This window comes from Haemaphysalis longicornis, unplaced genomic scaffold, assembly GCF_048455015.1.
Source record: "Haemaphysalis longicornis isolate Haplotype H1 unplaced genomic scaffold, Haemaphysalis longicornis Haplotype H1 scaffold_1, whole genome shotgun sequence".
Classification (NCBI taxonomy): domain Eukaryota; kingdom Metazoa; phylum Arthropoda; class Arachnida; order Ixodida; family Ixodidae; genus Haemaphysalis; species Haemaphysalis longicornis.
The window spans coordinates 82501924-82514365 of NW_027526203.1; the positions used below are offsets into that span (position 1 = coordinate 82501924).

At 47.0% G+C, this 12442-nt stretch overlaps 1 protein-coding gene across 1 annotated transcript in view; it reads right to left on the bottom strand.

The window, feature by feature from the left end:
• The window catches only part of LOC144177807 (peroxisomal ATPase PEX6-like), a 172525-nt gene extending 162565 nt beyond the window's left edge, over positions 1–9960 (bottom strand). Inside the window, exons 1-3 of the mRNA XM_077705390.1 lie at positions 9112–9960; positions 8471–8613; positions 5113–5322 (exon numbers count right to left, since the gene is read on the bottom strand). Coding sequence (XP_077561516.1) covers positions 5113–5322; positions 8471–8613; positions 9112–9657 — 899 coding nt within the window. The 5' untranslated portion in view covers positions 9658–9960. The remainder of the gene's footprint in view (positions 1–5112; positions 5323–8470; positions 8614–9111) is intronic.
• Between the last annotated feature and the right edge of the window lie 2482 nt (positions 9961–12442).

The window sequence follows — 12442 nt, forward strand, 5'->3', positions numbered from 1 at the left end:
CTTCCGCTGTGTGCTCAGGCTATTCATTACGCTTGCAGGACTCAACGTCTGCAGTGCTTCTTGATTAGGAGCTACGCGAGTGGGAGAGCCCGCATGTGTGATCGCGCTCCATCCAATGGCAATGGATGGCAGTAAGCTTCAACCACTTCTGTCAGTTGCATTTCCATTGGCAGGGCTTCTCATTGTCATTTCGTAGCTGACTGAGCCACTTTGTGTTTGCTGAAATTATAATAGCGACTGCAGGTGCCTGTTGTCTACCTGTGTTTCCACAATGGAAGCAACTGCAATTAGTGACTGGTGGCACTGCATCTGAACTTAAAATGTCTGTTACAAGCGCGATTATTGATTAAACTTCAAGGATGACTTGTCCCTTATAACCGATATTCTACATCCAATGTCTGTTATAAAAGAGGTCGATTTAATGGGAAAGATAGGGTAGCCAACCATGTGGGTGAATAGTGTCTCTTATACCCATTTGTCTCTTACATCAGTGTCTCTTATAACGAGGTTCAGCTGTAATATGTCCTTAACACGTGTTTGTTCCCTGACCCACTCCGCTCTCTTCTTGTCCCTTAATGTTACACCTATCATTTTACGCTCCATTGCCTGCTGAGTCGTTCTCAATTTAAGTTGAACCCTCTTAGTGAGCCTCCAAGTTTCTGCCCCGTAGGTGAGTACCGGTAAGATGCAGCTGTCATACACTTTCTTCTTCAGTGACAATGGTAGGCTGCTATTCATTATCTGAGAATGCCTGCCATATGCACCCCACCCCATTCTGATCCTTCTAATTATCTCTGCCTCATGGTTGGGATCTGGGGTCACAACTTGGCCTAAGTAGATATATTCACTTACCACTTCCACTGCCTCGCCACCTATCTCAAACCGCTGTGCTGTCCCGAGGTTATTGATCATAACTTTAGTTTTCTGCATATTAATTTTCAGGCCCACGGTTCCACTCTGTTCGTCCAGTGCGGAAAGCATGCTTTGCAATTCGTCCTCAGAGTTACTTAGCAAGGCAATGTCATCAGCAAATCTGAGGTTACTGAGGTATTCTCCATTAACCCTTACTCCCACCTGTTCCCAATCCAACGTTCTGAATACTTCTTGTAAACATGCTGTGAATAACATTGGAGAGATTGTGTCTCCTTGTCTGACACCCTTCCTTATAGGTATTTTACTGCTCTCCTTATGGAGGATGATGGTAGCTGTGGACCCATTGTAGATATCCTCTAGTATTCTTATATAATGCTCATCTACCCCCTATTTCCGTAATGCCTGAATAACTGCTAGGGTTTCGACCGAGTCAAATGCTTTCTCATAATCTATGAAGGCTATATATAGAGGTTCAGTATACTCAGCGCACTTCGCTATCACCTGATTGATCGTGTGAATATGGTCCATTGTTGAATAACCTTTACGGAACCCTGCTTGTTCTTTAGGTTGACTGAAATCTAAGGTTGCAGAAATTCTGTAAGCGATTACCTTGGTAAGCAGCTTGTAGACGACTGACAGTAAGCTGATCGGCCTGTAATTTTTCAAGTTCTTCATGTCACCTTTCTTATGGATTAGGATGATATTCGCGTTCTTCCAAGATTCGGGCACACTCGCGGTCATTAGGCATTGCGTATACAGGTTTGCCAGTTTTTCAAGCACAATTTCCCCGCCATCCTTCAAGAGGTCTGCTGTTATCTGATCCTCACCCGGTGCTTTGCCCCCTTTCATTTCTTTCAAAGCCTTCCTTTCTTCTTTTGTCTTTACTGGTGGGATGTCTATCTCCTCTGAACTACTTTCTTGTTCGTCATTATCCTGGATGTCCCGACTACTGTGCAAATCTCTTTAGAACTCCTCGGCCACTGTGACTATTTTATTCCCATTTGTGATGAAATTTCCTTGCTTGTCTAAGTGCATACATCTGATTTTTCTCCACGCCAAGACGCCTCTTCACAGCTTTCAGGCTACCTCCGTTCTTTACAGCGTATTCGATCCTCTCCATATTATACTTCCGTATGTCAGCTGTCTTACGCTTATTGATTAACTTCGAAAGCTCCGCTAGTTCTATTCTGTCAGCTGCGGTAGAGATTGTCATGGTTTGCCGTTTCCTAATTAGATCTTTCGTCTCCTGTGAAAGTTTGCCATTATCCTGTCTAGCCATAGTGCCCCCGACTTCTACTGCACACTCCGTGATAATACGTGTAAGGTTGTCGCTGGCTTCCTGTGTCGTAAGCTCGGCTTCCTCGTTAAAAGCTGAATATCGGTTCTGCAGCGCTATCCTGAATTCTTCTACTTTACGTCTTACTGTTAGCTCATTTATCGGCTTCTTTCGTGCTAGCTTGTTGCGGTCCCTCCTCAAATCTAGCCTAATTCAAGATCTTACCATACGGTGGTCACTGCACCTTACCCTTCCGAGTACTTCCACATCCTGCACGACGCCAGGGTTATCGCATAATATGAAGTCTATATTTCATTTTTATGCTCCCCATTCGGGCTCCTCCAGGTCCATTTCCGACTCTCCCGTTTACAGAAGAAGGTATTCATTATGCGTAGGTTATTCCGTTCTGCAAACTCAACTAGTAGGTCCCCCCTGCTATTTCTACAGCCCAGACCATAGTTCCCAACTGCCTTGTCTCCAGCCTGATTCTTGCCTACTTTAGCATTGAAGTCCCCCATAACTACGGTATACTGTGTTTTTTACTTTAGCCATTGCCGGTTCCACATCTTCATAGAAGCGCTCCACTACTTGGTCGTCGTGGCTGGATGTGGGCGCATAGCCCTGCACCACCTTGAGCTTGTACCTCTTATTGAGCCTAATTGTACCTCTTATTGAGACCTGCTGCCCTTTCGTTAATGCTATAGTATTCTTCCATGTTGCCAGCTATGCTTTTATTGACTAGAAATCCTACTCCCAGTTCTCTTCTGTCCTCTAGGCTCCGGTAACATAAGACGTGTCCATTTTTCACACCGTAAAGGCTTCGCCTGCTCTCCTAACCTCGCTAAGCCCTATTACATCCCATTTAATGCCCTCTAATTCCTCAAACAACACCTCGAGACTCGCTTCGCTAGATAAGGTTCGCGCGTTAAACGTTGCCAGGTTCGATTCCATAGGCGGCCTGTCCGGCCCCCCGGAGATCCGGAGATACGGCGCTCCAAAAATTGTCGTTTTTTCATCTATTTGCCCAAGTAGTTTGTCGCCTCAGTACATATTTTTTCTACAGGACTTTGCAATGTTTTTCGATGGGAAAACTTTGAAAATGCACAGAATATAACATGTGCAAACCTACATTGTGACTTTCAAAAGAACTATCTCGGGGACAATGTGGGTTTTTTTATTAAATGAGCAATCAATTGAACCTTTACGAACAGCACCATTTCGGGAAAATTATGTCGTCAGTAAGAATTTTTCTCCACTGAAACTGAAGAAGAGTTTAAAGCCTCGGCTCTTAGACTGTTTTGGAGCAGGTTGGCGCAATTTTTGCAATTTTCAAGCTTTTAGAGCAGTCCGGCGCAGGAAAACCAATTTGTATCAAAACTGCGCAATATGAGCAGCTGTCTCACCCCTGTACACCCAAGGTAGGAAAGTGCGAATATTCAAAACTGGCAAATTTCAAAGCAAAATTATACAAAATTTGATTCAGCTTTGCATTAAATAGCACTATTAGAAAATTTCGAATAAATTTTCAAAGTATCTCAAAGTTGGAAAACAAACATTGAGTGTTCACCGCTCGCAGCGGTGGGCTTTCCCACACTGCTTTGGTGACATGTGGCCAAACGGCAAGAGGAAGGCACTTTTGGGGGGCCCCATGCATCTCCTTGGCATTGAGCTAACTCCGCCCCGTGTCTTCTCTCACCGAGGAAAAAATTCTCATATCCCATAATAAAACAGGAACATAAAAGGTTTAAGAAGAAGATCAACTACCCCGAACGGAGGCTTGCTGCGCAGCTGGGCTTCCTTACCTCGAGAGTGTTGACTTTGGGAAGCTGGAGTGCGACCACGTCATCAGGATGTGAAAAAAGAAGTCTTTCTCTCTCCACGTTCCTTTTTCGCATAAAAAGCCCTGTCCACACCGATTTTGTAATAATCCTGTTGTCACTGGCACTCGTCAAGGGCCAGTGACGACAGGGTTGTTACTGAAACATGCTTGATTAAGTGCAAATTTCAGTTTTCTTAATGAGAGTCGCTAAATACTCGCTTCAGTTCACAATATTCCAAATACAAAATCATTATTCGCTTTGTATTCACTTTGAAATAAAAAATCACTACTCGCACCCCCCCCCCCCCCCCCCTTAATGAGGTGTTGCAGGGTTATACAGTAGGGGAAGGGGACGGGGGGGTGTTGCATTTCACCACCCAGGAAGCGCCAGCAAAGCTTGCATTTGAAATGAAAGTGCACTGGTGCCTCCTGCTCGCAGACCGACATGCTGGGCGAAGCAGGTGCGGGCATTGGCAGAAAAGTACCCAGTGCCCCTGTCGACCCTGTGTAACACAAAGGACACACGACTACAACCCGGGCCAAGTTGCGCGATAGTGTAACAGAAGTGGAAATGCGGCAGCGGGCAAGTAGGGCCGCAGTTAGGTATGTCAGCGCTGTGGTAAAGGCGCCATGAAGAGAAAATACAATTCTGTTTAATTTGAAAGAACTGGCCTTCAGTCCATCACTCAGCTCCATCCCGGCCACGAAAGATGTTTTTTTAACCCAAAAGACACAACTGCTCCTAAATTTCCTCTACGCGACGTTGGCATGATATGGGCAGGAGTGATTTGCTATCGGCCAGCACTAAAAACGCAATTACCAGTGTGTTAACTGCACGTTAGCTTTCAAGTGATACAATCAAATGAATCAGGAGCCCTCCACCCTAATTGCCCAATCATGTTTCTTGGCGGTGGCTTAGGTCGGTGGCCGCAAATCGAACAAGCAAGTTTTTGTGACGTGATAGAGGAGCTGCCGGAGAGTGGCTGGGGAGCCGCCACTGCTTCACATGTTCCCTTTAATATTAACATCTCCGTTAGCTGTTCTAAGTTTGCGATAAAATCTTTTTAGCGAACCCAACTTGTACTTTGTCTCCATGGCCCCTTTAAACCAGCCCTTCAGCTAACGCAAATGCGCCTCCTCTCACGTGAGCTGTCTCTCGGAGGGGGATCCCTCGAGACACGCTTGGGCCCAGGAATAAGGGGTGATTTTGAGCGCCTCCATCGTCCTGGAGTGGAGGAACACGCAGTTGAGGGGGTCCACATCTGCCGGAAACAGCCGCTCAGGCAACTGGGGGAGCACGTGCACTCGCAGGGGGCCCCTGCAGGGCACCGCCGCTCTCGAACGCTGCCCCGCTCTGCAGAGGGTAGAACAGACCCAAAGGTTGCGTCGTGCCGAAATGCTAGTTAAACGAAATTTGAAAATTCGGGCCTCAATATCTGGTGCTGTCTTGAATGGGGAAAATCAGGGGGGGAGATTGGGGTTTTAACAACGTTCCCAAAAAACCATTTGTCAGGCACTGTACATCAAACGAGTGATAACAACGCAAAACTGAGGCAAGTTGAATTTGCAAAATCTTTGAAGGTGTTCCGGAAAAATAATCCCCGTCATGCTACAACTAAGGCCGGTTTCAACTTGTAACTATAAATACTGTCATCGAAACACTGGCTCGGGGTGGTGTGAGGGCATCTAGCAATTCGTCTGATGTCTCTATAGTTACATTTCGGCAATCCTCTCCAAGCACTTCCTTGCAAAGAAGTTTTCCCCAGAACAGAAAGAACTGAAGTAATCATGTGATACAAAACAGTGAGATATAGTCGGCGGAGTTTCACTTCAGGCTTCAGCTGAATTCGGCCAACATAAACATGTTGGCCAAAGCAAGATTTTGAGGGCAAAGGAGGTTTAACCCGACTTTGATGAAAATCACTTGGTTACGTTGCGCAATACCCGGTTTCACCTGAAAGTCAAGGGCCTTACACAAACTTTAGAATATGACCCTTCTCAGACATACCTATTCTCAGCATCTGACACTGTTTAAAACTCGGGGCAAAACATTATGGCTACTTTTAGGCTCCCACTGCCTTCATCATGTCCCATAATGGTAGACCTCATCAACACCGTCACTATTACTGAGGAGCAACGGTATGTCCTAGCAACCTACACCCACTTCTGTCAGCTGTGTTCAATCCTGGATTTTCTCATCTCAACTTCAAGTGGCCAACTTCTTTCTTCCGATCACCACCCTTGTGTTCTGTCACTTGTGTGGCCTAACAGCAATCCACCCGGTCCACCTGTGATCGGTCATCCCGAGTAAGGCCCAAAAGCACCCAGGCAAAAACACTGCCATCAGTTTCCCACTTGCGCCACCACAGCACAACCATCGCCCCCATGGAAGTAATCGCAACACTGCTGCAACATGCCACCAACATTCAGCACCATCTCAGTATTAGGTGGAAACAAACGAACCTTGCATATGCCTTACTGCACAAGCCTTTGTGGCTTGTAGTTTTTGGGTCAGCATGTTGATTGCTTGCAATTAATTTCTTTTGGTATTGTTGCTTAAGGCTTCTGGGCTTAGTTCACATATTTTGTGGGAAGTAGTGTTTTTTTTCCTTTTCTTATTGTTTTTATATTACACCTGCCATAACAAATTCTTACGTTCCAAAACACCAACAGCCACACAATTCCCAAAAAATGACAACACCTTAGCACTTCTTATTCTGCACTGAATGCAGAAGCGCTAGTGTGTGATCGAGTGCTCCTGTGCATTCGGCGCAGATTTGGCCGCAGCACCGGCCAGGAGTGTAGCAGCATGCCATGCACACTGCCCTGGTCCGCTGCTGACTGCTGTGCTACTGAACAAGGCAGTGCCCAGAGTACATGTGTTTCAGCTCTGAGGCACACGCCATGCAGCCACAGAACGCCTGCTCCTATTCATTTTTGTGTGTTATTGCTGATGCACAAACTTTGCTTTGTGTTTTATTTCTGGGCATACGCCCATGAAAATTCAAGTCTGATGTTTCGGAAACGCTACCCTTTTTTCAATCAATGAGCCATTTAATGCTGTTTTAACATTTCTGTGCGTGACTCCAAGCTTTTATTCTCTCCCCAGTCAGGTACACTACAGCGACGTGCGGGCAAAATATTTTTTCACTGTAGCTAGCCCACACAAAAGTCTGATTTGGGCTAGTTGGCTATGCATCTTACTTCGCTGAATAGCACAGAAAACAGGAACTACGAGAGAAGCAGACAGACTCCACATTGCCTACTGAGATACGCGACAGTGGCATATGGACAATTTTTTTTATCACCGTAGCCAGGCATATACAATCTCATGCAATAGAAAACAAGGAAAACCATGGCGGGTTACCTTTTAGATGTGGGACATCTCTCCGAATGCTACAATGATGCAAAAAAGCTCTCTGCCTTCATTTCCTCCACAGGATCAATGTTTTATGACAGTACACGGAATGTATATAATGCTGTATACAGCCCTTGCCACCTTTCCAATAAATGAGTCGTCAGTTTCTAACCCTGGCCATCGTCAAGCTCACTCTTATGTGGACACACCCCTGTGGCGCAACACACTGCAGCCACAACGGGGAATTTGAGCATCACCTTCACAGGCTTAGAGCACAACTCCACATTTCCCAGCCATTTACTGCACACTAATTACAGGCCCTGTATAGCCCTGTAATTCTAGTGACGACTCCCAGCTTGCAACTGCTATGCTGGGTCACGCCCAATGGTTATGAATAGACTGAATTAGACTTGTCACCTGTCTCCTGTAAAGGCCAACTGCACCGAAATTTCCCATCGGGCAGATTTATATTGAATGTGCAGTAGGTACCCCCAAATCAACTGGGACATGAGTGGCAGCCCCATTAAATGCCTCTTTAACCAGTTAAAAGCATTCAAAATAGCTCTGTAGCAGACAGCACTGCACTTTCCAGCGAATCATGCAAACAGCCACGAAGCAGAAGTGACAGTTTTGGTGGCACAGTGCTTGGTCCGCCGGCCATCCAGGCAGCTGGAGAACTGGCTGAGCTGTGCTGGGTGCCCTTTTCCCGGTGCTGCCGCATGCGAAAAAATGCTGCGTGCATGCTTTCGCCCAAGCGGATGGCTGGCCACCCACTCGCAAACAGGAGCAAGCACGGGGCAAGTGACTTGCCTGTCATCGGTCGGCAGAAAGTTAAAGTGGTACTCTAGTGCTTGTGGCTTTCTAACCTAAAAAGCAAGCTTTACTTTATTAAGTTTTACTATGACGTAAATGTTAAGTAAAGTCCAGGTTTTGTTTCCTAGGTGCCGGCACGCTGGCCCCTCAGCTTCAATGAAGTAGGGAGGGCCGCACTGCCCAAATTCTGATCCGGAGTTTCGCAACTGTGGTGTATATTGAAGAACACTAGCTGTAATCGACCTGCAACTCCTGAGCACTCATTTCACCAACTGCCGACGTAGGACAGCCATCCAAGCCGACCCAGGCCAACACCAGCCAAACTGCACACCTCTGGTCCTGGCCGTGCCGTTGCTTCGACTGGATGAGCAAGCTCGTGTACCAGATAGTGCCCGCCCACTTGGACAGATCCCCAGGTGACACGGTTGGCTCGGCCGACGGCAAGCTCTCCTGTGACGACCGGATCACCACAACCTGCACGGGACAGAACCAGTGTAGTGCACAGGTGGCCCCAGAGCACTGGACCCAGAATGGGTGCACTCACTAGTTTGGACCACACAGTCTTCACAAACTCAAAGGTATGAAGTACGTCACTGTCCGTGTTCTTTGGTTAACTTGAATTTGGTTGCTCACGGCACAATTTCCTACCCATGTAGCACATTCAATTGCTCACTCCACATTGACAAGTGGGATACGCCAAGGGCACTTCCAAGGGCAGCGAGCCTATTCAATTTCCGAAGTGACAGTTAGGAGGTGGCAGAACTGAACTAAACGTGGCTATGAGGTGGACCAAGGAGCCGTTTCTGTCCCCTTCTTAGCGTGGTCGCAGTTTGACCACTGGGTCAATCGCGGGAAACACATGCTTCAAAGAGCACCAAGAAAAGACTGGGTGCACCACAACCACCAGCGCTTTCGCTCCGGCTTTGAGAGACGCAAAGCGCGGTCAAAAGAGGGCGAAAAAAAGCGACCCACCTGCGTCTCCGGGACTATCAGCCCTTGCCGAGTGGGTTCACAGTCTAGCACGAGCACCGAGTGTCCGTCGAATCCGGCCAGGCTGTCGTTCATGCGGCAGAGGACGCCCCGCTGCGCCGAGCCTCCGCTCAGCGCCTCCCAGAGCTGGGGCCCGTTGAGCTGCGCGTACACCTCGGCACTCCTGGCCAGGAGAGACACCTTCGAGAGACGCGGGCAGCGCACGCCGCGCACGACGACCATCGCCTGCCCGTCCCTGAGCGCGCACCGTTTAAGCAACTCTCGTGTCACCAGAACCTCCACCGAGTCCGATGGTGCGGACGAACTGGTGGCAGCGTCGTCGTTGTCGACGATTACGTAGTTGACGAAAAGACCCGGAGATGTGAGCTGGATGTTTCCGGGCGCGGCAAGGGCCAGTGTGTCGTCATCTGACGGGCCTCCGAGAAGCAGCTTGTCAGCATCGCGTCGGGAGATCCGAACGTGCAGGGGTTGGCTGCGGTCCGCCTCAGACTCCGAAAGGAGACGCAGCACGGCCCGAATGCGCCTCATCGTCGACCGGTTGAGTGAATGATGCGTGTAAACTCGGCTGAATGGAAAAAAAGCACCGACTTCCTTACGCCAAGCAGTAGACTGGAAACAACGGGCGCCTCATTCTAATTGACGCATTGTCATGCTTCATTGATAGAGGAGCGTCAGTTCCGTTGCTTTGATCTGTTGTGTTCGACTTGAAAAACGGCTGTTTTCTCAGCACAAATCAGAGTTTGAACAACTTTGCTTGTTACCAACTGTTGAACGTGAGGAGCACACCGCGAGACAATAACAATACAATAGCAAACGACTGAGATGATGATGACTTTGTTCAACCTTTTTTGGCAGTAAACTACCTCTGTAATGACAATTTAAATAATAAACACAAATAAAAATTTTATTTTCTGAGTGAATAAAGCAAACACTTTATCAAATTAGAATATTCACAGACAGGCAAACAAAAAGTTTGTGTTCAGCCAGCCACGGCCGGACTGGAGGAGCGGCGAGCGCGCACTTTCATACGGCCTGCGCACCCAAGAAGGAAACCATACAGCAGATTCTTGACAGAGTGAGGGCGCTTCGAACCAACCCTCTACCTACCCTTCCAACGCTGCATCGCCTCTGGCCGAGTGAGCCGACGACGCTTGCCGCAACGTTGGCTTGCCGCGCGTATTTTGGATCTGCCGCGGAATATCACCGGTACAAATGAATACCTTCGCTGCTATATCTCGCCAAAAAGAAGACTCGTTGTGCCCTTCAGTTGCATGATCAAGAGCTTTAGCTGTATGTTTGTTTCACAATGCGCTTCGCTGCCGGCGGTCCGCTCAGCCCGATCGGAGCGTGAATAGCAGAATCCCTTTTAGCTAAGCGATAACCTTATCTCCCTCGACGGGAAATCATTCGGGCCACCGGTCGTGCCCTGTGCGTGTGCAAACCAAGACATCATCCGAAATGAAAAATAAGAATTGATATTTCAGGCTCGGAAAGTGCCGTGTTTATTGCCTGTCTCACCATTTTCATATAATACAGTCGCTGATAAGATATGAAGACCTCGCATATTTTTCGCCATGTGCCCCGCGTTAAAATTGTTCTTTCAAATGTTTGATCCGGCACTTTCGGATGATAATGTTAGGCAGTTTGACCCTATTAGACTGAAAATTCAGAAGAGGGGAAGGAATCGCCTATTTTAAAAACGCCCATGTAAATGAACCTGTATATGTATTGCGTGAAGAGCTATTACTACGAACGTTACTCTTAATATGCACAGAGTATTGTCATTTCATCAATTCAGACTAGTTGTTAAAAGTGCCGAAACCACAACCGCGGCAGGGGCACGAGTACGGGCGCGTGAATAAATCTTGCCATATCACGGCCCCACGTAGTGCCAGTATGTCCGACGCTTTTCCGACACATCACTTCTCACCTTCCCCGCCCTCTCCAAACATCCAAACACTTGCAACCACCCGGCTGTTTGTCCAGCTGTTATTACGACATGCAGATACAAGTGCCTGACTTCAGTCGATGTCACGTATGAATCGCAGAAAATGTTATGGGTTTGCATTTTTTGTTGTTTCTTAAGGTCTACTGGTAATTACCTATTGTTACTTAAGGGCCATAAAAAAAGTAATATTCCTAGCTAGAAGCTCATGTAAGAAATGCGTTAAAGTCCTCATATTCAGGATGAAGAAATGCCTACCAAACCTGGTAACATCTCGTGAGCTAGTCTTTTTTTGCTGTTTTTAAACGACCACGAGGTGAAAGCGTCCTCATAGGTAAGCTGCCATACAAGACACTTAACCAGATTTAATCGTAACTATATCAGCGAAAATAACTTAGTAAGCGACACGTAAGTGTTGTACCCAGCTTGAAAAGTTTGCATGTGAAGCACCAAACTGAGTTTTCACTATTGCACAAAACTGGAAAAGGTGGTGGCTCCGAGCGACTATATACAGGGTGTTGCAACGATAACTGGAACACTTTAAAAAATTTTCCTGAGCGATCCGCCGCTCTGTTCACGCTCAAACTTCACACAAAGGTCGAATTTTGTGGTCTATTTTGTTTGACACCGGGAACAACAACGGTAGTTACCTGTTTATTCTGAAAATAAATAAAAACGATTTTCGCCTATGGGAAAATGGCGGCGATTTGGACGTGCGAGCCCGAAAACCGCGTTTTCTGATCGTCTGTTAGCTCATTTCTAGGTGCATTTTGTGATCGTCTGCTGCACCATTTGGCTCCGTACGTGAATCCCAAACGTGCGTTTCACTCTGCAGGTGGTTCCGTCGTTCCAACATCAACTTGCGCTGGCTCACACGTTCAAATCAGCGGCCATTTTCCCATAGGCGAAAATCGTTTTTATTTATTTTCAGAATAAACAGGTAAGTACCGTTGTTGTTCCCGGTGTCAAACAAAATAGACCACAAAATGCGACCTTTGTGTGAAGTTTGAGCGTGAACAGAGCGGCGGATCGCTCAGGAAAAATTTTTAAAGTGTTCCAGTTATCGTTGCAACACCCTGTATATGCGCTCCTCTGTGTTCTTGCACGTGCACACTTGTGGATATCTGTGGGGGTTAGAATCAATAGGTGCGAGAGAAAAAACACGCAGGCATTTCTTATGGCAGAATGTAGGTTATTATCCACCTTCGCGGTCTGTTTTTTTTAAATTTCAGAAAATATTTATTTATACAAACCAAATTATCAGAACACCATGTTTGTTCAGCCATGCATATCGGATTAGTAAAATAGTGGTGTGGTGCTTTCTGGCACCTCTGTGTAAGTATTTGGTGCACAAAAAGGAATATAGAA